Below are 24691 nucleotides of genomic sequence, written 5' to 3'. Positions count from 1 at the left end.
CCTCTTTAAAGTATTGGTTCCACACCAATATCTCGTTTGTATTAGGGCTGAAGTATTTCTCAAGTCTGAAAATACTCCATGTAAAGGTTAAACATGAAAAGTATAAAATAGAGAGAGGGGGCGGGGGGAGAGAGAGAGGGCAAGACCTAGATTATACACGTAATTCTTTGTTTTACAAAATAGCACGCATGCCCGCAATGCTCAAGTGACAGGAAGTGAGGTATAGACTGAGGCTGTCGTGTGCACCACGGCACAGCTCACACATCTGCTGAGGCTGAACGCAGATGGAACTGACTTGTGTAGCAACTGATGCAGTTTTCTCAACAGGGCCAAGACTCCTTGGACAATGGAATGCCTGCCCCGAGGCTGATTACCAAGTCTCTCAGTCAGCCTAGGGGGACATTAGTTCTCGGGATTCCCTCTGCTATAACTGAAGACGCTTCACACTCTCTCCTGCTGTGCAGACTGCAGAGGTAGGTAGGAACTATCAGGCAGGAACTAACTTTCCTGAACACAGACATGTACCCCATGGAATTCAGCGTCTCCCATACCTTGGTCCTTTCCCACAGCCTATCCTCTCTCCTTTGAAGTAAACGGCCACCGTGTAGGTTCTAGCGTGGGACGGCCCCACTGTCTGCAGAGTCCTGAAACGAAAGCACAGTAGTCATAATGCAACGCTCAGTTGTTTTGCTCTTATATAAACTGACAAGATGAAAAACAAAAAACAAAAAACTTTATTCTTACTGCCAGAAAGGACAACGTAAAAGTAACAAGGAATATGGAAAGAGGAAGTGATTCAATTTTTGATTTGCTAACCTAACAAAATGTAGAGCTTTAAAATAGAAAGTTTAAAAGACTGTGCACTGTCATTTTATGTGTTTTCTCAAATAGGACACTATCTCTGAGGGCTCACGGTTAAGTATTCGATGCTCTACAACAGCTTCTGTGTGTGGGTTCTAGCATCACAGAATCAACAAACTTATGTGAAGAACTGAGGGCTTTCGTCTGTGATGTTGCAAAGCAATAACACCTCAAGACGCGCCTGGATGGTTCCACACCGTTATGGTTCCTTTCTACTGTCTAGTACTTTACCTAAGAGATCAGAAAATATATTTAATTTCTGGAACATCTGTGATCATCTCGGAGATAAAGCTATGATGGCAAGTATATAACACAACCACTAAAAAACAAGGCTCCAGGTACTCCGGATTTAATGACAAGGTGCAGATTTCAAACGTAAAAAACCTGATAACTCAGGGGAAAGGGAAATTAAAAGCAGCTGAGAATGATAATGGAATAAACAAAGTAATCACAAGGACTATGTAAAGCAACCCCACCATCATGATAACAAAGAACAAAGTCACCAAGTACTTTTGTGGGAGGATTTATGGGCAGAGAACACAGCAATTTCCTCTCTGTTTACATACTCAAGGGTGTGTATTGTGGCTTAAGGTGGTACTTACTAATCATCCCTGGGTTGTGAGACATGCACCACCTTTATCACTGACCTCAGCAATCACTTTGATGGGGAAATTCTTTGACTCAATCATACACATAGCTTAGACATTCCTTATGCTTATTAGGCAGATCGATAAGCTGTTTCTATTTAGGGATTTTCTCCAATACAGAAAACAGTTTCACACTGACAGCTTCTTGCTATAAGGTGACTAGTCTTCCGGCCTCTGTTTTGCTAGCAGCACAAAAGCTTGTGAACTGTTGTGACTTTATTTTGAAGTTAGAAAAGTCCAAAAGGAGCAACTTTCCATAGGAGCACACCTGCACGAATGAGTGTGTTAGATCCTTCTGTTCCCAAAGGCATGGAGTAAATAGTATTGAAACTAGGTTCTTTTTTAATTAATAAAAATTGCATGGTGTATACATGTAGGTATGTTGGAATATAGTCCACGAATGAAGTCATGTGAGAATTCTGAGTGCTTGTGAGAAAACGCCAAGACAATAAGACAAGAGTCTTGTGACTTCAAAACACAGAACTGTTCTTGGACTATGTCTGCATGTTCCTCTCAGACGTAGCAGATAGGAGAGTGCATTTACTTCAGCTGCTATTTATGTGCTTCTGTGGAAGAAAACAAATGGTTTTGCCATGTGTGTCTTGTCCTTGTGACTGAGCACTTACTCACGTGATCTTTCTTTGTCCCAGAGTATAAACTGTCTGATGCTCTGACTGAAGCTGGCTACTGCATGACACTTTAGCCTGGCTTGTTTTTAGGCCCCCACCCCCTCAGGTTCACGCTGCCAACCCCAGGGTTAAGCATGTGCAGGTGACCAGAGGAGCAACTGCTCCTCGGACCTGGGTGACAGGTGGTTGCGAGTCGAGTGTGGGTGCTGGGAATGGAGCCTGGGTCCCCCTGCAAGAGCAGCAAGTGTTCTTAACTGCTGAGGATTTCTCCAGCCCAGTGTAACTAGATTTTTAAGCATCCCTAAAACAGTATCAACAGTACCTTGGGAGGCAGCCATGTACTCTAATAATTCTTTACTTTGTTGATTCCCATTTAAACATCTTCTCCACCCACAAGTGAGTATCACAAGTAGAAGGCAACTTTTGATTCAAATCGCAGGAAAGCAAGTACTTGAGTAACAGTAGCAGCAGTAAACCTTTGTTCCCTTTCTCTGCAGCTTGGGAGACAGCCTTTCAGATAAGAGGCCAACAGGGGCTCGGGGGAAAGTACACGCAGAACCCGAATATTGCTAGGAACAACACACAGTCCATTACTCCTACGCAAAATCAGACAAAAATAAGAAGCTTCAAAAAACCACTTCATGTGGGGGACCAAGAGATAGGTAGTTCAGGGGATAACAGCACTTGCTACTCTTGGAGAGGACCCAATTCCTGTCACCCACACGCAGAGATCACACCCATGAGTACATCTTAAAAAGCAGCAAGTACTACATCTGAACTGCTACATTTTCATCTTATGTCTTAGTATGTCTTTGTGCCAGGCAGTAGATCTGAGAAATTTACAGATGGGAGAAGGCAGAGACAATCGAGATGTACCCACTTATACAGGTGGGTGCTAGGACAGAGCACTTCAGGGCTTAGCTGGTGTCACGAGAAGTCCCTGCGTTCTCCATGTGAGCACACGGCAGGACAGCTGGCCGGCGCGAGCACTTACTTGTACAAGGGGATGTCTGGTTCTTTCCCTTCAGTCCTCAGGGTCAGGCAGCACTGCTGCAGCTGCGACTTGGGGTCATTCCAGTCCTGGTTCAGAATGAACTCCTGTGGGAATCCCCCAAAGCATTGAGTCGTGTGTTCCAGAGAAACAAAGCACAGGCTGCTGGAAACGTGAGCGCTTACCTTCAGACGTGGAAAGAAGCAGACGTTCATGAAAGTATGGACGTATTCCAAGTCCTTGTCGATGTACAGGGCTGCAATAAATGCTGAAAAACAAATGTGAAATAAGCAACTCACTGTTGCTGACCAGAAACGGCAGGAGCTGAGCTTCCTTCCTGAGATACGTGATTAGCTGCATGTGCGTGTGGCAGCACAGGTGGCAGGAACAGAACGCGGGTCGTCCACAAGACCCGTAAGTGCTCATAACTACTGAGCCACCCAGCCTAAGGGCCAAGCTTTGAAGTAGCATTTTCCCAAGGCTTTTGACTTCTAGACACTCTTTTAAGCACAATTCTTTCTTTTTTTTTTTTCTTCAAATAAAACTCCACCCTTTATCACGACTATCAGAAACACCAACCAGATGTGTGATTTAGATGAAGAATCACAGAGCAGACACCAAACTGCCCTTAGGTAGTGGCTAAGGGAGTAGTCTAATGCGGTAGATCTCAACCTCCCAATGCTGGGACCCTTTAATGTTGTGGTGACCCTCACCCCTGCCACCATAAGGTTACTTTCATTGCTACTTGACTGTAATTTTGCTACTGTTATGATGTAAATACATTGTACTCATAGGCAACCTCTGTGAAAGGCTCACTGGACCCCCAGGTTGGGAACCACTGGTCTAAACGCTACACCAATACTGTAGTGCTGGGTAGGGGTGGGACCAGGGAACGCAACCAAGTTAGTAACGTAAGAAAGAAACTGGAGACACCAGGGGTGGAGCGCAGACGCTGCTGGGACCAGCACATTCCAACTCCATTCTGAGACCACTCGTGTGTACCAGTTCCATGGTAAGTTTCATAACCAGAGAAAGAAAAGAGAAAATTCAAAGATTTGACCTGCCTAAATTAAGAAAAACTAAACAACGACACAATAATTTATGCAATTGAATTAATCAAGGGACAATTCCAAAGGTGGGCTCATTTAAAAGAATTTTAGCCAAGTCAACAAATGGTACATTTATTTTAAAGACTGCAAAAACCTTTTATTAAACAAAAATAAAAATGGCAGTGACACCATTCACTCAACTGAATTTTACCTCCCTTTAAGTGCCTTGGTTAGACTGCCTTGATAATCCGTCAATAAGCTGGCTTGCACAGTAGGCTTTAATATTTTATATAATTTCCATTCTGAAAAATACTGTAACATAAAAAGCTCTAAGACCCAGAGAACATTCTAGTTCTTTTGAAGTAATATTAGAAATAATAAATTTATGTGTATAATCCCTTAATTAGCTATAATGGAATTATTTATGCTTCAGACAATATCGGAAAATAAAAAAGATGGAGGCTGTTTAGAGAGTTTTGTTCTCACTCAAAACAATAGGTGGCGATTTTAGTGTTTAGTGAATAAATTATCTTTTATTCTATGTCCCTTTATGAAGAATGCTGGGTAGCAAAACCAACCAACTAAAACAATTAAGCCAAAGTCACTACTGCGATTCTGAATAACTAATCTTTACATTGTGCTACTGTTTCATACAAAGGGACTTGATGACTGAGAGACAGGACAGTGGAATATGCAGCCCTAAATACAGATCGAACAACAAAATGCATTATTCATGTGGCTTAGTGAAAAGCAAAAATAAATAAAAAACAAAAACAAAAGACATTACTCAGATAGATGTGGTCATCCAAGCATATAATACCAGGAGATAGGCAGGGGCAACCCAGGAGGTCAAGGCTACCTTTGACTACACAGGAATTTCAAGGCTAGCTTAAGCTATACAAAAGAAAAGAAGCAGAAAAACAGAAAAAAGAGGTTTTTTAGCTAGAACATCATCATCACCAATCATCACCATCATCACCATGAAAAGAGTAAGAGCTAGTTGGTTTAATTTAAACCTTGGATCCGCATGTTAAAACACTTCACACTATAGATAGGACTCACATTCCAAAAGGTCTGCCAAAGTCTTGGTTCTTAGGGCCACGGGTCTCTTGGTTTTGTCGTTGGTGATGGCATACTCTTGCATGCCCAGTTCCTCTGCTACCTTGGCTTGAGTTCTGTTGTTCACTAAAGAACTTCGTAACAACTGGTAAGAAGGAATTGGCGTACGGTTAGGAACCACATCAGCTCTGGTCTCTCTCCTGCTGTGTTGAACCCAACCACCTGACAGAGTGTCACAAAGGGACAGCAGACAAGTGATGGTCTAAGCCCTGTATCGTCAGGTGACTGCAACATCCTCCAAAATGTGTCTACTATCTCCTTAATGACTCACCCACCCCACTCCGTGGATTTAACCAAGCAGTCAGAACCCAATTACTTATTTAGTGGCACTGAGCAGGCTTTGGGAAGAGTACACAGCAATCTGAAAAGCTCAAAGCTACCAGATCAGGAAACATTAAAACTTTTAAAAATAATTTTACTTAAATATAACTTATACTCAGTAAATTATACCCCTTTTGTGTACAATTAGATACATTTTGAAAACCTTACCCACTTTTATTACCCCAAACAAATTTACCATATTCTGAAATAATCAATCAGTCTTTGCCAACAATTACAGGGGCACATCCACCAATCAAACTTGTGTTTAAAGTTGCCCACAAGAAGTATATTTCATGACACAGGTCCTAATTTTGATACATGACTTAGGGAAGAGATCTTTCAATATTATTAAAACACCTGTTTATTTGTAGTTATTATTTTAAAGATTTACGTTACATTCCCTGTAACTCGGTCTTTTCATACTCAGACCCTTTATCTTTAACTAAATTTAATATAACTTAGGATTTGTTTTTATTTATATTCTGTATATGTGCTGTGCACTGCACGTGTATAGATACCTGTGCGCCAGAGGATGTTGGACTTCCCAGAGCGAACCGCAGTTAAGCCTCCCCTCAGAGAATTAGGAACAGAACTCAGATCCTCTACAAGAACAGCAACCTCTTTAAACCACTGAACTCTAGCCCCAAATTTCAACTTATTTATATATTTCAACCCCGGGAATTCAAAACAGAAATGTCTACTAGAGTTTGGGACTGCTAACAGCCCTCCAAGGGCTATTCACATAGTATTTAGACACCGCCTAAACATTATATAACCAATCTATTCCAAGTGTCCAGAAAACAAGCCCAGTGTAAGCATTTAACACCCTGGGGAAGAGAGATGGGAAAGGCAACTAAGGAAGCAGGCAGATGCCATGATGTCAATTCACAAACTTTAAAAAACTGACGTAATTGTTCCCGATCCCTAAGACTCAAGGGAATAATGTACTTGAATCTGATTCCTCACCAGAAACATAAACAGAGTTGGCTTCCTGAACACAGGACAGGCGGAAGCAGCTGTGAGCCATGCCGCCATTATCCCCGCCACTGTTCCATAGAGCACTGAGCTTATTAGATGCAAGCTTTATGCTCTACAGCTCCACAGTGTCAACAAAGCTTATGAAAATCAAGATTTATTCTCAGTGCTTGATAGCGAATCCTTGACAATAGATAAATAAGGAACAATATGTTCTTAATTTGTTTGACAATGATTCATGAAGCAGAAATACAACTTGGTCTCCATAAGCCTTGCCTGAATTGAATCTTAAGACTGTAACTCTCTGCCTGTCTCTCTCCATTTTCATTCCCAGCTTCCCTTAACTACAGTTTTTCTTCAGTACACACTAGTTCTTTAAAATTAATATATGTGTGCTATTATGTACAAGTAACAGACAATAATAAATATACATATAAATTAAAAACCACAAGGAAGCTTAAAAATTAAAAGGCCAAATGGGACCCACACAATAGAAGCCCACATCACCAACTCACAGAATCCATGAGCTGGAAGTGCTATCTCTTTCTGTGGTTTGGATTTCAGGTTGAAATAGAGCGCACGCAGACAGGAAGGTTATTCTGGGAGTATGGCTGGGCTGAGCAAGTTGAATCCACACCTGGGTAAGGAGGGAAGCTCCACGGGCTGTGGAAATGGCATATTCCTGCCCCAGGACCAATGGGCCCAGTGTGAACGAGAGTACACACAAGTAACAACACACTGCTGGCCACCAGGGCACGGCTGCCACCTTCAGCCTCACAGATCCTCCTTCAGTGCCATGTACAACACTGTCTGACAGAAGGGAAGCAGTGTGGATGGAGACAGGAGGTCCTTGAACCAGCTCTGCTTTAAGATAAGCCCTGGCAAGTCTTAGAGCAAGGACCCAGCTAAGTAAGCGAGGTCTGTTAAGTTCTTGCCAAAAACTCAGCGTAAGAAGCAAGAATCAACGAGGAGAAGGAAACGAGTAATTAACCTTATTTCTGTAGTCCATTTAACTTTGGAACATGAAGTAAAATGAGGTAAATGAAGACCTGTGCTCTCTACATAATCATGAAAGCCCAAACGGAGGTTCATTAAAGTGACAATTTCCATCTTGGTCCTCAGCTGCATTCAACTTCAGAATAAATCTATTTGCCAAACCACGGGTACACTGAGGCTCGATAACAGAAGCGAAGCCCGTGAGGTTCTGGGGCTAGCGCAGCGGCAGTGCAAGCTGATTATCCACCAGGTCTGCGCTGAAAGCTGAAGGTCTAACAGGACCAGCAGCATCCTCTAAAGTGCTTCAGAGTGGACCCACTCCTGAGAAAGCGGCACACAGACCAGCCACACAGTCACCGTGCTGACGGAGAGGCGAGCAGACTCAGGAACACAGCTGCTCCTCTTAACCAAGCTTTCCAGAGGTGGCAGCCTAGGAAACCCCTCTCAAGGACACTCTAGTCAACTTCAACACTGAGGTCTTCCATATTGGCCCATGTTTCTCCCAAACACCAAGGCATCAGGACTTTGAACTCTGAACTTGGAATGCTTGCTGTTTGAAAAGGTTCATGTGGGTTCAGATGAGCATGGAATGACCTAAGAAGGACTGGGACAGTAATGGCCAGAGAGGGTTTTCTAGGAAAATTAAACATAGTGGCAGGAGTACAGATCATGGTACAGCAAGGTGACCACAGTGGAAACTAGGAAAAAAAAATACAAGCTGATATAAGCAAGGCCACCAGGAGATGGAAGTTAAATGTCCCTGCAGAAAATAAGAAATCCCCAAGGAGGGTGACAAGGCAAGATGCTGATACTATAATTGCTATTTTCCAGAGGCGTTAGCTACAGCAGCCTCAATATTCGGTCTTATTGCTTGCTCCCCAATAATAGGGAAAAGAGTCTAGAAAGCTACAGAATCCCTCTAGATTTTATTTTAAAACAAATCTTTTAGATATCCTTTTCCTTGCTGCCTTCCAAATCCTCCCTTTACCAAATAGTCATCTACCCCTAACAACCTTTCTCGCCCTCACTGAATTTAATTTTAAATCAGAAGCAAGAAAGAGAAGTACAGCTAAGGCCTTTGTAGCCTGACAAAGGGACTGTTGATCCCTGGTGCAGTGACCACGGCCAGCACCTGTTCCAAATCTCAGATTCGGGCTTTGAGACTTCAAGACGTTCCTCCAGTCTCAAAAGAGACGTCTCCCTCAATTACTTTAAGCTGAGATTTCCATAAGAACATGAAGATGGATATTCTTCCTTTAACACTCTTGGTTCTGGGAGGAAGCCACAGTGTGGGACATAAGCTACCCAAGAGGGCCACCTAGTGTAAGGCGAAGGGACAGATTTATTATTTTGAGGACTTCAATAGAAGGCAGTGGAGCACAAGCGAAATATACAATTATATCGAGTTGACAGTGACATGCCACACAGGTCTTTTATACCAAGGGGTAGGTAGATGGTCTCCATTTCCCATGATAATTAAAGCAAAGGCACACAATGGTAGCCGGCAGAACGCAGGGCAGACACCAGGAGCTGAAGTATGTCAACGATAGAGAAATCCTGTCGGGAGGCTGGGGAATCCATCTTCTCGGAGTGCTGCTAGATAGGGCACCTGCCTGCCTGGGTGATTTATACTCGCCACTGTCGGGAGGCAGCAGGGCAGGATGAGATCACCGTTTCTCAAATGTGTTTGTAATCCCTGCTCTCTCTCCCCCCACCTCCTACTGTTCCCCTAAAATCAAGCAAAACACTTCCACAAGTTCATCTTGCTGGTGCATTTCAGCCCCGGACACAGCGCCTGACACACAGCAGGCATGGAGTGAGCAGCTCCTGCTAGCTCAGCAGCGAAAGGCGAATGTCCCACACTATGGCTTCCTCATAGAACCAAGAGTGTTAAAGGAAGAATATCCATCTTCATGTTCTTATGGAAATCTCAGCTTAAAGTAATTGTGTCAGGCTACAAAGGCCTTAGCTGTACTTCTCTTTCTTGCTTCTGATAAACTTCAGTGAGGGCAAGAAAGGTTCTTAGGAATAAACTTCTATTTGGAAGCAGGAAGGGACCAAGTTTGCAAGTGCTGTAGGACAGGCATTCCAGCCTGAGCACCGGTTTTCTTTGAGGTTGTCTCTTCACACTGACCTTACCAGGGGGGCTGACCCTGAAGAACAGGAACTGCAGTGTACAGACAGAACATCTTCCCTCGACATCCCAATCCAAACTTGACTAAGCAGTGGGGTCTGCACCTGATTCACACTGCTTCCTGAGCAGGCCCTTTCAGTACTCTCACAGGGCAGCCCTTCTCCTCAGCAACCTGCAACATTTGGAAGACGCCGTTACATCCGCTTTTTTTGTCTTTATTCTTTAGAGAGCAAGTGTGTACACAACCGGCTCATTGCTAAGGCTTTCCAATGTGATTAGCTGCCATTCTGTGCCTTTAATTAGAAGAGGGAATCAATTGCTGCCCTTCCAATGCCATTCCAGGAATCAGCACACTTCCATTTTTTTAATCCTTAAGCATTTCAAAATCAGTTTCCAGTTCACTTCTTGACATGTGAAGTAACAGGCCACTTCCTTACAGTACAGTCCCTGCTCTGCCCTCCATGTGGCGCTCCCTTCTGTAGCTCCCTACTCTACCTCTTTACCAAGTCTGTACTGAGAACCCAACATAAGCTAGGTACTGCGGGGCTAGAGCACGACAGCATACTCTTAGGAACTTCTGGTGGAGTAAGGGTCGGCAAGCTGGAATAAAACAGCACTAGAATATTCTATCAAGTACAAGAATAGAAAGCAGCACAGGGTTTAGACTTGAGTAGACGTGAGGGGTCAGGTCAGAGCTGCCAAGGGGAGGAATGCTAAAAAAAAACCACGAAACATACAGAGCTAGGAGTAGAATGGCCTCCAGACAGAAGAACAGCATGTAAAAAGGCAATGGTAGAAGATCTGGACCCAGCAGGCTGGTGCAGAGTGGGAAGAACACAGAGCACAGGGCTGAACAGGTAGGCAAGGCCACTAAGCATCTTGCTGGTTCCCCAGCCATTGTCCAAAGAGGAATCAAAAATCATTAATCTAGGCTGTGAAGATCGTTCATTCAAAGGCTATTTTCTAAGTACCTATACAATAGGAATTTGTCAATCAACCAAAAATCAAAATAAAAGACCAGACAACGTATTTTCAGTTTATACTCTGATGGGAGAAGGCTAGTAACATATACCTTGCTTGTCCTAGGGAGAAAATGGAGATGCAGTTCCAGTCTAAGGGACGAGAGGAAGAGGCCACATGCTTAAGGGTTTAAAGATGACCGAACAGAGAGCTAAAGGAGGTGAGGAACTGGGCTACAAGGGTTACTAGAGCACATGCTAAGCGCCCACTCTCGTAGGCCAATGTCAAAAGGATGAAGAAACTAAACAGCCCTTTCTTTTCCCTTTAGGATGTGAGAGAGGTCTGATGCAAGGAGACTAGGTACCTAGTTGCCCTTTCAAAAGATCCCTTTAGGGTTGGAGCCCAGTGTTAGGAGCGCCTGCTTAACACATACAAACCCTGGGGTTCAATCTCCCAACACTGGAAACAGAATTCTTCTACATACCATACTGAAGGCAGACTGGGGAGGAAGAAGGGGCCACATCTGATAGGAGAGGATGGCTGTAAGGCACACAACGCACCAGCAGTGAAGCTCATGCTCACACGCAGAATTAATGACGAAGGGAAAGTTGGCAGGACACGCCAGTGTTGGGAGGTGTAACAGGAGACAAAGACAAGAGTTAAGGATGATCTTACGGCTTCTGGCAGCTGAGATAACTGAGTAATCCCTATGGGTATGAAGAATACAGAGAGAGCAGCAGGGCTGGGGGTGGAAACTGAAAACTGTTTTGTTTTAGATGCACTAGTCAGAGTTACCTGTTAGAAAGATTTGCGTGTTCTCATATCCTCGTAATCTGAGTATTGCTACATTCCATAGACACGAGTCTAGAGTATGAGGAGATTTGGCTTTGGGCATAAATCAGGAAGCAGCATACAGATGTCTTCAAAGTCAGAAGACAGAATGAGATCACCTACGGTGCAGAAGTCAGAGGACAGGAGAAGGCCTGACAACTGAGGACAGGGACAATTTGGTGGTAGCAGATTGCAGATAAGCAGCTAGTTGGTGTCCTCACCAGAGAGCTGTTGTGAAACAACTATCAATTGAAACACATAAAATGGACTGGACCGGGGTACAGGTTGACAGAAAATGACTTCACAACATCCTGAGATCTGGGCCTCCTGAAGATTTCAGCTTTAAACTGTTCATCTCTTAAGCTGAGGACAAAAGTGCCCTCAAAATACCAAGGAAAGCTTTTCAAAGAGTAGCAGATAGTCTGGAGGAAATCTGGGGAGCTGGGGAGCCCACTCCTCTTGCAGAAGAATGCTCTCCTACCCTGTGCTTTGAATGACCAGAACCCTAAGCTACTCGTCCTTTCCAACATTACAAGTGTTACTGCTTCTAAGTGGATCCCCCTGTCAGCCACATACTTCCTGTACACCTTTATGGCTATGAAGAACTCCCTTCAATGACCCAGGTGAGCAGGACTGGGACAACAGCTATCTGGGATGCGATTAGGTGGTAACAAAAGGACACACTCCAGAAATACCGGAGTAACACTGTTAGGACTCGGGAGGAAGTGAGGTCAAGGGAGGACACAAACATGACTCCTAGGTTTCTGATACACAGTACGGGAGAGAGCTGATGCTGTCTGTCATCAACCCATTACTCGGGGAAGCTTCAAGAAGACCGAGGTGGAAGAATATTAAATTCCATCTTGACACTCGCCACTGGAGCTTAGGATAGAAGTGAGCCTAAAGAGATCAGTTGCAAGTTTCCTGCGAAGACGGGAAAACTGCTGACACACTTCGATCGGACTGTCTGAGAGACAATATATTAGCAGGAGACATGCTCTAGCAGTGACCTCTCCGATGCTGACATATTAACTAGCTGGAAAGTAAAAGCTGAACATGCTAAGGATGCTAAGACACAGTAGTTAAGAAAAGAGGTATGGAAAAATCCAGAACACAGTGTGACAGAAGCCAACGGAGATGCCACTCAAGGAGGGAGCAGTCATGTCAATGTTTAACAGCCTTTAAAGTATGTGCTTATGACACATCATCTCCGTCTTGCCAACAGAGCTGCTGGTACTTTCCATTTCTCTCAGCGCTTTCTGTAACAATACTTTATAAAACCACCATATGGATCACAGCTTTCTCCTTCGCTACCGCCATCCTGGTAAGGCACTAATTTTAAGGCGGCAAGGCTGACAAACTCCTTTGTGTAAGCTGTACTTCCACGGCACTCCTAATGCCAGCATTTGGGAGACTCGGGCATGAAGACTGCTGTGAGTTTGAAACCAGCCTGGACTACAGAAAAGAACCTTATGTCAAAATAACAAAACCAAAGCAACCTCACTGCCAGCTCTGCAGGGACTCGGAAAGAAGCCAGGCCCTGCACAGAGCCAGCATCTGACATCTGAAGGCAGACCCCATCCCTAAGACCCTAAGGATAACTCGGGACGAGCCGGAGGCGGGGCCGCTGGAAGCACAGATTTTCCTGCGTCCACAAGGCAAGCTGTCCTTAAGCTACTTAGTACACTTCGGCTACTTCTCACAACCCAGGCACTCTTGATACGTAGAATGTCTCTTCTGTAGTTGAGAAGAGTCAACTTACTGTTTTCCTAAGCAAGATGTGAGACACCAGCTCCCAAAAGGTTCATATTTTCTAAAGAATTCAAAGAAAGAAATCCTTGTCTTGCTAAAGGGCAGTTAATGTCTCATGGCAATCATCCCACTCAGTTAAAACTAAAGAGGTACTTGTGACTCTTGTCCCAGCGCATGGCGGATGACAGAGGCACAGCCCTCACCTACTGAGTAAGGACTAAGTGGAGAAATAGCACTGAAAGTTTCCGCCTGAACTCCATGTGTTCTCTACTTCCAATACCTAATCTCTCAGAACTGCAGAACTATGATTCAATTTCCAGTCAAAGAAAACCACACACAGCAACTTAAAAAGTATGAAAGAAGCTATTAGCATCAACACAATAGAGGTCACACTGAAGAACTCAGGGCGTAAGTACATAATCTTCCACCTAACAGGGCCCCAGCTTTCCCCATAGGCAGTTCCCAAGGGACTCTCAAGGCCTAGTCGGAGGCCCTCCCAGATCCAGGAGAGCTAGACAGGCTATTCCCACCATCCTGGGTATATTATCAACAAACCAAAGCTAAAACAGTCTGAGGAACAGTGGCTGGCTGACTTTGTGTATGACTCTAACCTCATCTGCACTTCCCTATCAATTCTGCCCCAGAGTCAACATGTGTGCCCATTGCCTCTCTGTCCATTCATTTCCCTTGCTTCTCTGGACTCAGTGTGCAGGAAGCCACTGCATACAAACTGACTTTTAATAAATACGCAATGGCTAAACCATCTGTGAGGGTCCAACATCACCAGACCCGTGACGCCTTCCCTGCACCCTGTAACCAGAAGAATCTTTTCCTGACCATGTAAGTCCAGCAACCGGCCTGTGTCTCTATAATATCTGACATGTTCTACCTTACACAGTTATTCTCACTCACACTTTTATAATGAGCACGTGTGTGTACATATATGTGTATGCAATTACACATACAACTTATATTGAAGAGTATTTATTCCCCTGGGGAAAAAAGTGACCATCATAGCCATCAAGAGATAAGTGAGTAGTCAAACAGGCACGTATCTGGGCCCCTGCTCCTCGCTCTCCGTCTGCTGTCCAGCAAGCTTTCGGGGAGGAGTGACTGACTGAGGACACTCACCGTCAAGTGTCCTTCGTGGTGGTCGGGGAAGTGGATGAACAAGTACTCCGTGGCTACCAGCTGCATTATGGAGTCACCCAGGAATTCCATCCTCTGATTGTGGCCTCTGAAAATGAAACACCACTGTAAATAAACCAGGAAGTACTTGCGGATTTTAAAAAAACACAGAATTTTTAAGATGACAGCCTAAAAATATAATTTGTTCATTTTGTTTTAAAGCATAAATATAGAACCCTGACACCTTCAACTGTGGGAAAAAAAATCTGAAAATGAAATGATTGTCTTTTTAAAAAATGTAATTTTTATTTAATCATGGGCATGTGTGGTGTGTGTTTATGTGTTTGAGTACAGGTATGTGCACGTGAGACCAGAAGATCACCTAATGCAAGTGATTTCTTTTGTATCTGACTTGAACCGAACTCAAGTCCTTTGACAGAGCAATAACCATTCCTGATCTCTCCAGCTCCAAGGAGAATACTTTAAGGATAAGTGACTACTAAATTAAATCAGTGAACAGCACCTGGCCCAAAGCAGAGTGCTACTGAAATAGAAAGTAAAATATAAAACAATTCTCTTGAAAGAAAAGAGCCCCTAATTTTTTTCTAAACCTATTAAATATGTATGTTACTTAATCAAATCTAGAATTTAATTTACAAATGTTTACAAAACCTATGTCTTTAATCTTACAGTTTAAAGAGTTGGGAATTTTCCATTCAAGGGAAGGGGAAAATGTTTTATATTACATAACCACACCTACACACTCAAACCTACAGTTTTGCTACTTTCCTCTCTCTCTCTTTGTTCTGAGGACTGAACTCAGGGTTTTATCCCTAGCAAAGTTTTTCTTATTTTCAATTTCAATAGTCTCAATGAATTTGTCTAAAGTAGGAGCTAGAAAGCCATATCCAGTCAAAGCCTGTTTGAAAGTTTTACTAGAGAGGTTACATTTTTTTTTAATCTATGGCTATTTTGAAGGGATTGTGACAAATCATGACAAACAGATCACACGGTCCTCAAAGCGTGTAATTCTTTGTCCACGTCTCAGTGTGGACAAAGGGTTTACTTCCTTCAGATCTCATAAGCTTCAAGACATCACGATGTGTAGCAAAGGAACCAAAAGCACGGAAGAGAGAACAGCCCCCGACCCACACTGCGGTCTCGCCATGCGTCCCTCCTGCACTGGCTGCCCTCCCAGTTCCTCTGGAGGGCAGGAAGGTTTGGAACCCTCCTCTAGATGCTCAGGGAACTACGGGAGCTCACACCACTCACAGGGTCAGGTGGTTAAAGCCCACAGTTCTTAGTGTGAATGCCCGTGCCAGAAGCCGGACGTGAGTGAAGATCACCCCAATTGCTTCTTCAAACTCGGTCAGTTTCTGTAGAACTGGGGAAGTTTCAATAAGTTGTCGATCTGTATTTGGCTCTTGTAGCTTCAGAAGAAAGAGAAATAAATTAAAAATCACAGGTTTTGTTACAAGAGTAATTATCAATTCTTGGACACTGTTCTGTAAAATTCCATCTCCCGTGGGCAGAAATTTCGGAAATGCCAAATAAAACCTGAAAGCCTCTTTCTCATCTCTTAGAATAGCAAACAAACCTAATATTTAAAGAAGGCTCAAATAATATTTTCCAATCTTCATTCAAATTTCAAGGCCAAGTTCTGTACATAGATAGTTCAAAATCTCTGGTATTAGACTAACTCTCTAAGGAAGACGTGACTGAGAACAGCTGCCATGTACATGTGCGTCCTCCCGTGTGTGTGTGTGTGTGTGTGTGTGTGTGTGTGTGTGTGTGTGTGTGTGTGTGCGCGCGCGCGCGCGCATGCCTGCAGTGGGTACTGGAGTTGGTCTTTCTGACAAGTTTCTAGTTTCTAGGAAATGGGGTGCTGCTCTCTGGGAACTGCCCTTTAAGAGTCACTGATTTTCGAGTAACTGGGCGACTGCATCTTGGACATACTGTGCGAACTGTTTTAGCAAATGAGCATCATTAAAACTGAATTTAGCTTCCGGTGGATATTATTATTCCTCTAGACAGGTGGTGCTCCATATAACAACGAGCCTTGGACAACTGGCAAAGAGAACATGTAAGAAGTGCAACTAAAATGACCATTTTCAACACTATTGGGGAACTCTTATTTTTACTAGAACCGTCTTACAGTACTGAATTGCCATTTACTATCATAAACCCTCCATGAACATCTGATCGCTAGTGATTACTACTTATGTTAAATACAGGTTTACAAATAACACGTGTGACTAGGGGAAATACACATATCCTAAACTAAAGCAGAGGGAAAAGCCAAGAGAAGAAACTTGTGTAGCTAACTGAGGAAAAGAACGTCATCATGTATAGATCTTTTCAATTCCTAACTTCCGAGTAAAAAGCTACCATACACACTGAACCCTTAATGTGTAGTAAATCTTATACGATCTAAATAGTTTAGATTTAGCAAGAGTCATTTAGTACTTGTTCTGCATTTTTAACTATGCCTGAAATTACCTCTAACACCAACTAGTTTCCCTCCAATAGCAGGCACGTGGTGTGGGAGCGCCCACACGCTGTGAGCGCCTGTGGAGATAGGGCTATTCCCCCACAGCTGCTCTGTCCGTCTCACCAGGAATGCCACCCCGTGCTTTCCGGGCCACATGAGCATACGACACATGCATACGTACATACAACACGTGCGCATCTTGCTGTTTCTGACACTTCCCTGACACCCAACATAAAGTCCTAACTCTGAGAACCAGAGAATAATGGAGGGAAGGGAAGGGCGGGGCAGCCATGGAGTTGTAGGGTTCACTGCAGACAAGAAGGTCGTACTCACTTGGAGTGGGTGGAGAGGATAATTGAGCCAGACTTCTCTCAGGTCCTGGAAAATGGAATGGTGTCTTTAGTGCTCAAGGGAGTCATTTAACACACTCCAGAGTACTAAAGAAAACGTCATTATTTGAAATACTGAACTATTTCAGACGCTGACTCCACTCACTGCAAATTCAATAGCGCTAGCAAACTAATTTTTTAAAAGTGTGTTCGCCACTCACAGAGCCTGGAGTGACTGCAATTAGCCTATTACGTGGGGGAGGAAAGGAGCCTTTTAAACTCAGTTCCATGTTTGCTGAACCTGATACACTGGATTACACTGCTGCTGCTGCACTCACGCCCAGACCTGGGGATCTGCTGCAGCGGCTGTCACCGCACGCCCTCTGACCTTGCTGCATTGTCACCAGCCTGTTCCAGAGCGAGTGAGCACACCTCACACCATGTTCCTAGGCCCTCACAACTCTGAGACCACGCTTTAACACGGTTCTCATAAATGTGTACTTGAAATACGATAATGAACAAACTTTATGGAAAATCCTGGCATATTATCTCAGTGGCTGAGTTAAATCCAGGAGCAGTTAGAATTCCAATTTCCTTGGGGAAAGTGTTTTTTCCTTCAGGTTCAGACTCGAGGGAAGCTCTTCGACCTGGATCTACTCTCGGCCCTTAATGCTAGGCTTTTGTAAATAAGCAAGAAAAAGAACCTGAAATGTTTTTCTAAATTTTGTTTTTGGCAGGATACAGGAAAATTTAGGATCATTTGCGATATAAGGTGATAAAATGAAATAGAAGCTCAATGGTTCTGAACAATTTAACAAAGCACAGAGGTTCTCGGGCAATGTTTAAAAAGGGGTTTAAATATCAAACTGTTCAAGAAAGGACTTCTGTTAACCAAATAAATAACCTCTCCCTTTTTTTTTCTTTTCTTTTTTTTCGGAGCTGGGGACTGAAGCCAGGGCCTTGCGCTTGCTAGGCAAGCGCTCTACCACTGAGCTAAATCCCCAACCCCTAACCTCTCCCTTTTATTCCCCAGAGTGTCAGCCCCTCCTCACACTCTGTGTTCTCTCCAAGTCTTGTTCTCGCCCCCCACGACAAGATGAACTCTCGGGCCACCCGTCTCCTCTGGAGTGCGGCACCATTCTTACTGATCTTCACCTGTTTCTGTCTGGATTCTTTCATTCCACAACAATGACCTCTCGTCTATGCTATGACTGGGAACACCTTACGGACATCTTTACCTCACATGCACTAGGGAGCATGGAGGCTCGGGCGAGGAGGAGCCTAGGTTTAATTCCAAGTGCATGTTAGTAACGTATTCTCCCCAAGCTTCTATTTCCACAGGTATAAACCAAAGACAATCCTAGGACCTTCTTCAAATCAGTCCCTGACAGCCGCTCGGTGAGCAGCGCACTGAGAACACTGTGTGTACTGCGGTCAGAGTGCACACCACGATCAAGAATGACGTATCAGCAGCACTGATAAATCAGCTTTCTCATCCAGCCCTTGCCAGTCTCCAGAAGTCAAGACTCACGTAACACTCTGGTCCTTTCCTTCTTGCTGCTTCATGTTTTCCACTTAAAAGTACTTGTGACTTCTCCTTGGCCACCCATCTTGGTGCAAATCTAAGCCTCCTTACAGCCAATTTCTCGCACATCTGTTCCCTTGTATTTATCCCAGTGTAGTGCCAGAGAAAACACACCGCAAAGATCCAGACTGGGATCCCAGGGAGACTGCTCATTAGCTCTAGGACTACATCTCGCTTCTAGAAAATGCTCAAGACTAACTGGGCATTCATTAACATAGCATATTGATATTAAACACCCATTGTGTATTAGGTCACCAAGATAAATAGGATCCAACTCTGTCCTCCAAGATGCCTAGTGAGAGGTAACAGAGGAACGTAAACAGAGCTTACCTACCTGCAGCAGGTCCCTTAACAGTGAAGAATCGCGCTAAACGACACCCCCAGCTGCCTGTCTCAGACAGACTAAATCTCGTATGAAGAGAAACGGATGTACTTGAGGTAGGCTCACTGAAGGAGGTTAGGCTACAACACCAAGCTGGGAGGAAGTGGGCACCAGAGGAAAAGCATCACTCTGCCCAGGGTTATGAGAAAAATCTCCAAAGCGGACTTCAGATGGAAAATCTAGCAAACCCCAGCAGAGAGTGAGAACAAACGCCACTACAAACGCCAGGCAGACACGGGCAGCAAAGACAATGTCTAAGGATGGCATAAAAACGTTGTGGACAAAAAAGGAGACAGACACAGGCAGAACAATCAGGGGGAGGGGGACTTAATGTCAGCACTCAGAAGGCAGAAGCTCTTTGTAAGTTCAAAGCACCCTGTTCACATAGTGAGTTACTGGTGAGCCAGGGCTAAGGTGAGGCCCTGTTTAAAACTGGGCCTCTATATGCTGTATAGGCTTTGGTAGCTAGTAATCAAATATCTTAAAACTAGAAAGTCTGTCACTCACACAGCACTGAGAGATGATGACAGACAGTTAACAGGCGAGAGATGAGAGGCCTTGAGAAGAATGCAGGACAGCTTTAAGGGAAGCAAAGCAAGAGTCACCCAGGCAAGTGATGAAAATTTAAAACTAAATGGATATACCAGGGCGGGAGGGAGGGGAGAAGCTAAGGGCAGAAAAGAGTCTGAGGTTTGTGATTTAAAGATAAAAATAAAAGCAAAATATGTTTGAGACTAAAGGTGATGGGGCCAACAGTAAACCTGTAAAAATGGCAAGTCTGTGGAAGACCCACACCAGGCTGCTCAGAAGCAATTTGAAGAAACACCTTTTCCAATTTCTAGCATGCCAGAGAAAGGCCTGGGTCAGAGATGCTGGGGACAGAGAAAAGAGAGGAGAAGATAGGGAAAATGATGCAATGCCCTCCATTGTTGAAGAGGCACAGGGGAAGCAGACTTAAGCTTCCCACACAGGAAACTCACTGGGTAATCCTGGAGGGTTATACAAACGAAAGACAAATGTTTTTAGAAAGAGAAAGAAGCTGAGGGAGAAAAGACAAGACAGCCCTGCTATTCAAAGGGCTGGGCTGAGAGCACCATCAGTCAGTCAGTCAACAGGGATGTTAACAGGAAACAGGCCTCCTTCCCACCCACCCGCAGGACAGAAGTCAGGGACCCTCTCTGTGTGTGCCTTCTGCTGTCCTGACTACACTGTCCTCTCAGCTGCCTCAGTCTGCCCTGTCCCTTAAACAGGGTTCATTAACCCACCTCACAGTTGCACCCAATTTCAAACTAACTCCTTCTCTTAATTTGGTCGCACACACAGCAGCCAATCAACACCCTCCATATTCAGCACCGGCCCTGGTCTTAAAGGACACCTCTCTCCTCACTCACACAGATACCCTTTGGTTACAGAGAGTTCATCAACTGCATTAGCTGTCTATACTTTCCCCATTCTGTGTGCGGCTTGTTACATTTTCATAACAACACATACATACTTACATACATACACACACACACACACACACACACACACTCAGTTTGTCAATGTTTCACCCATTCAAAAGCTAGTAGATTCAAGCCAATTTAGAAATATCAGTCAAGTTAAAAGGCTCCAGCTTGTATACATGGAAATTCTGAGGCAGAAAGTTATGTATTACTGAGCCTCACTCAGTTTTACACGAGACACCAAAGTGAGTTCTGAACCTTGGCTGATCCATCTGTAAGATAATGCTCAGGCCCCGCCTTTCCTCAGACACCTCTTCACCCGCTAATCAGTACCCAGTGCTGGCCAGGTCAGCACTGCACGAGGTGCTGGAAGAGTAAGATAAGCTTAGTGAGGAGACCAATGGGGCAGGGGAGTTAAGGGGGAGTCTGAACACAAGCAGACCCAGCTAAGACACAGGATCGAAAGCTGGGCGAGGAGTACTGGAGTGGGTGCAGGTTAAGCCGGGACAAAGGAGCAGTGACAGCGAGGTGAGGGGAACACTGAAGAAAGCAGGAGAAGGTTGCTCAGGCTGCCAACAAAAGATAAAAGCCAGAACCGGGATATTTTAAAATTTGAGAAAAAAGTCCTAAAATACATGCCATCTGCTACAGGCACAAATCAGGATACGCAGTTGTATCCTGTGTATGTAGGGCAAGATGGGGACCATGGGTCTTCAGATAATTCTATCACAAGCAAATATGGGAGCATAAAAGTCATCACATCTCTAGAAAAACACGCTTAATGATTCCTGGACATACCATGGGGGTCACGTGTTTAAAGGTATCGACTTTTAACTACACAAAGCAATGCAGTCATGACACAGTGTGTGAGGGGAGAGCTTCACCAGGCCTACAACACCGGCATCCCACGCTCTTCCTGCTTCGGCGGGGGCTCCTTCATTCAATTATGATAGCGTTTCAGTTTGCAATATAGAGCTGCCTTTCCCTTCTAATGCTGCCTTGACTTGTTTTGGTACAGAAAGCATTTAGGAGGCTCTAGCATATGCAAGAGTAAAGGGCTATCTCTGGCAACATCAATGACCTAAAACGTCAGTAACACAAACCATCTTAGAATCTTAAAAAAAAAAACCCTGTAGTTTGCTTTATAAAAAAGTTCTCGTGCTGGGATTTAGCTCAGTGGTAGGGCGCTTACCTAGCAAGCACAAGGCCCTGGGTTCGGTCCCCAGCTCCGAAAAAAAGAAAAAGAAAAAAAAAAAAAGTTCTCCTAGATTATTCATAGGCCCATCAGAAACTCCTGTCTAAAATAAATATGTTCCTCTAGTTTACATAATTTACAAAAAAAAGTCATGAACAGACTAATATTGTTAACTGCTCCTGCATGGGGCAGGTACTCACATATTCACAAGTATAGGATCATAATTAACCTAGAAAATCTAAAGAACATAACAACTCCTATTGTATTGTAATCCACATTTAATCTAGAAATGATTAAATAATCCCACAAGGAAAGATCATCAGGTTAAAAAAAATTCCTGGAAAAAATGTCCCAAAACCCTCACGTCTGCAGGAGTTGAAGGGGCTGATGTTGACGTACTTGACATCCACTAGCTATGAGAGGCTGGCATTTAGTTTTTCCCAGTCATTTCAAGAAACAAAACTTGTGCACTGGTACGGCCAAGGAAAAAGAGATGACTGAACATAAATACCGGATCATTAAAGAGTAAGCGTCCAAACAACTGTTTGGCTTCCTCCAGGGTCCCCTCCAAGTAAACAGCTCCTGGATGAAAGGAAGCGAATGTCAGAGGAAGGCCGCATTAATATTCAGAGAAATTACACAGCTCTATAAAAAGCAGAGGCAAGCTGAGCCCAGTCACAGAAGAAAGCCTCGGCGCTAAGAGGAGACATTTTAAAGGGACACTTTCTTGCCCTTAGCTATGCTTTTGTGCTAAAATTCAGACTGCGATATAAAGTTAATTCACTAAATATGAATTCTCATGAGGCTAAATACGAACTCTCATGAGAGATATGGCATATATCTCCTATTAAGGAGACAATATTTAACCATACTTCTGTTTTTACAGTGCATTTTTTTAAAACAAACACATACACGTTAACAAAAGAAAAAGTCATACAGATAAAACCAGAAACTAGACCAATGAAGGCTTCTGAAAATTAAAACCAGGATAGGCTCCACTTTTACTTTGAAACAATGAAGCACTATAAATGCACTTAGCATTAATCATAAGCTATAAGCACTTTAGCAACATTTTAACTTGGTAGCAAAATAAACCTAGAGTGAAAAGTCTTATTTTCTTAAAAATCTAAATGTTATATATGTCTTCAGAATAGCTACATTTCCATGTATAAAATGCTAACTAAGAAGCTTTGATCAATAAATATTACTGAATGTATCAATAGTTACATCCAGATTGATGCAACAGAAGCTGTGGTTCAGGGGCTGGCAGGCACCAGGGTCGCTACTCTTTGCCCCTTCTCGAGGCAGCTTGGGGAAGGTGTCAGAAGACTCTGGAGACCCAGGCTCTGAGGTGATTGGTGCACCAGTGCTATGGACCTCTATCCTGGAACTGGTGCTGCCGGGACCAGGGTGACTCTTTATGAACTCCTGAGGAAGTGGCACTACCTCCACCTCTGACAGGCAGGTGATGATCAGGGATTGGATTATCTGCCAGAGACACATTATGTGACGAGTGATGGAATCCTGGCCACTCAAGCCTGAAGCCAAACCAGAACCCTGACCAATTATGTGGACAAGGCATAATAATTCCATGTGGTAAGCTCTCTGCAAATACACCTATTTATGAAAAGCACACACAGCTTGGAGAACTGGAGAACTGTTCACACTCTTTTGGTACTATCATCAATATAAAACTCGAACAGGAAACTTTTGTGTGCATTTCCAAAGAAAGAGGGCAAAAAAGTACAAAGGTCTTTGAGAAATAAAAGTACTTAATTGTTTATTAAAAAGCAAGAAACTGCTGGTTGACTATAACATTTATTATAAAGTACATTTCAATTACCAGCTAATTAGTTCTCCACAAATTTTCCTGTACCAACAGCTAACCATATGCTGTAGATATAAGGCCTGGGTGAGGGGTGTCTATATCTGAGTAGTGACACAGACTCAAAACCTAAGATTAAAAAGATTTTTTTTTCCAAGATAATAAAATCAGAAAATCTTGCAAACAATTTAAAATGTGTTCAAAAGCCACACTGGGACATTACTAGTGACTTAGTTCCTGTTTTCTCGTGGTGTGTGTGTGTGTGTGTGTGTGTGTGTGTGTGTGTGTGCGCGCGCGTGTGTGTGCGTGCGTGCGCGACATACAGAAAGCAAGCCATCTACATATAAACTCACTCCCATATAGGAAATAGTAAGCATGATATCAGACACTAAGGACACAGTAACCAGAAAAGCACAGCTGATTCTTTAGAGACACTAACTACAGCAGAATGTGGTGGGTACTCACATGCTTCTACATGTACCTTGTGGGTACTTGTAAGCTTCTACAATGATTTTCATGCGCTCTCCAACAAGCTCAAGACATACAAGAAATAGATTTTAACGGGAAATTACCTATCAATGCTTCGAAACAATTGGCCATCGCATGCCGGAGGTCTGATTCTCTACATAGGTCGGGCCCATGGGCATACAGCATAAATCGATCCAGTTCAAGTTTCTATAAAATCCAAAATGACAAGAAGTGAGAACATTTACCAAAACAGCCCTGTCTATCACAGGAAGGGAGCAGTGGTGAAAAGCACAGACCTTATGCGGGTTTATCAGGTGCTTGGTCTAACACTCACTAGAGAGCCACATGGTTCAGTCCTAACCAAATCCCAACAGTCAGATGTGGGGTCAGAAATGACCCCACACCTGACTTTTCAAATCCAAGAGCAAACCAAGTATGAGACGTCACTAAACAAGATTCTGCTAGAAGAACATGGGTGCTTGGATTCACTTGGAGGATGCAAGCCTAACCCAAGGGTGTAGCCAATAGTCAGAATAACGGCATGGATGGTGTCTGGTACCACACAGAACAGGTGAAGC

The 24691-nt window shown here is 43.7% G+C and overlaps 1 protein-coding gene across 8 annotated transcripts in view; it reads right to left on the bottom strand.

The window, feature by feature from the left end:
- The window catches only part of Drosha (drosha ribonuclease III), a 113479-nt gene that overhangs the window by 5523 nt on the left and 83265 nt on the right, over nucleotides 1-24691 (bottom strand). For all 8 annotated transcript variants that reach the window (XM_087621787.1, XM_087621791.1, XM_087621783.1 and 5 more), the window contains 9 exon segments: nucleotides 24218-24320; nucleotides 22332-22402; nucleotides 17218-17262; nucleotides 15666-15823; nucleotides 14397-14502; nucleotides 5240-5381; nucleotides 3314-3396; nucleotides 3132-3235; nucleotides 552-644 (listed from right to left, as the gene is read on the bottom strand). In XM_087621787.1, coding sequence (XP_087477913.1) covers nucleotides 552-644; nucleotides 3132-3235; nucleotides 3314-3396; nucleotides 5240-5381; nucleotides 14397-14502; nucleotides 15666-15823; nucleotides 17218-17262; nucleotides 22332-22402; nucleotides 24218-24320 — 905 coding nt within the window.

This window comes from Rattus norvegicus, chromosome 2 (genome assembly GCF_021556685.1).
Source record: "Rattus norvegicus strain SHRSP/BbbUtx chromosome 2, alternate assembly SHRSP_T2T, whole genome shotgun sequence".
In the NCBI taxonomy this organism is placed as follows: Eukaryota; Metazoa; Chordata; class Mammalia; order Rodentia; family Muridae; genus Rattus; species Rattus norvegicus.
The sequence above is the reverse complement of the archived record's forward strand: the minus strand, read 5'-3'. Positions and strand labels throughout refer to the sequence as shown.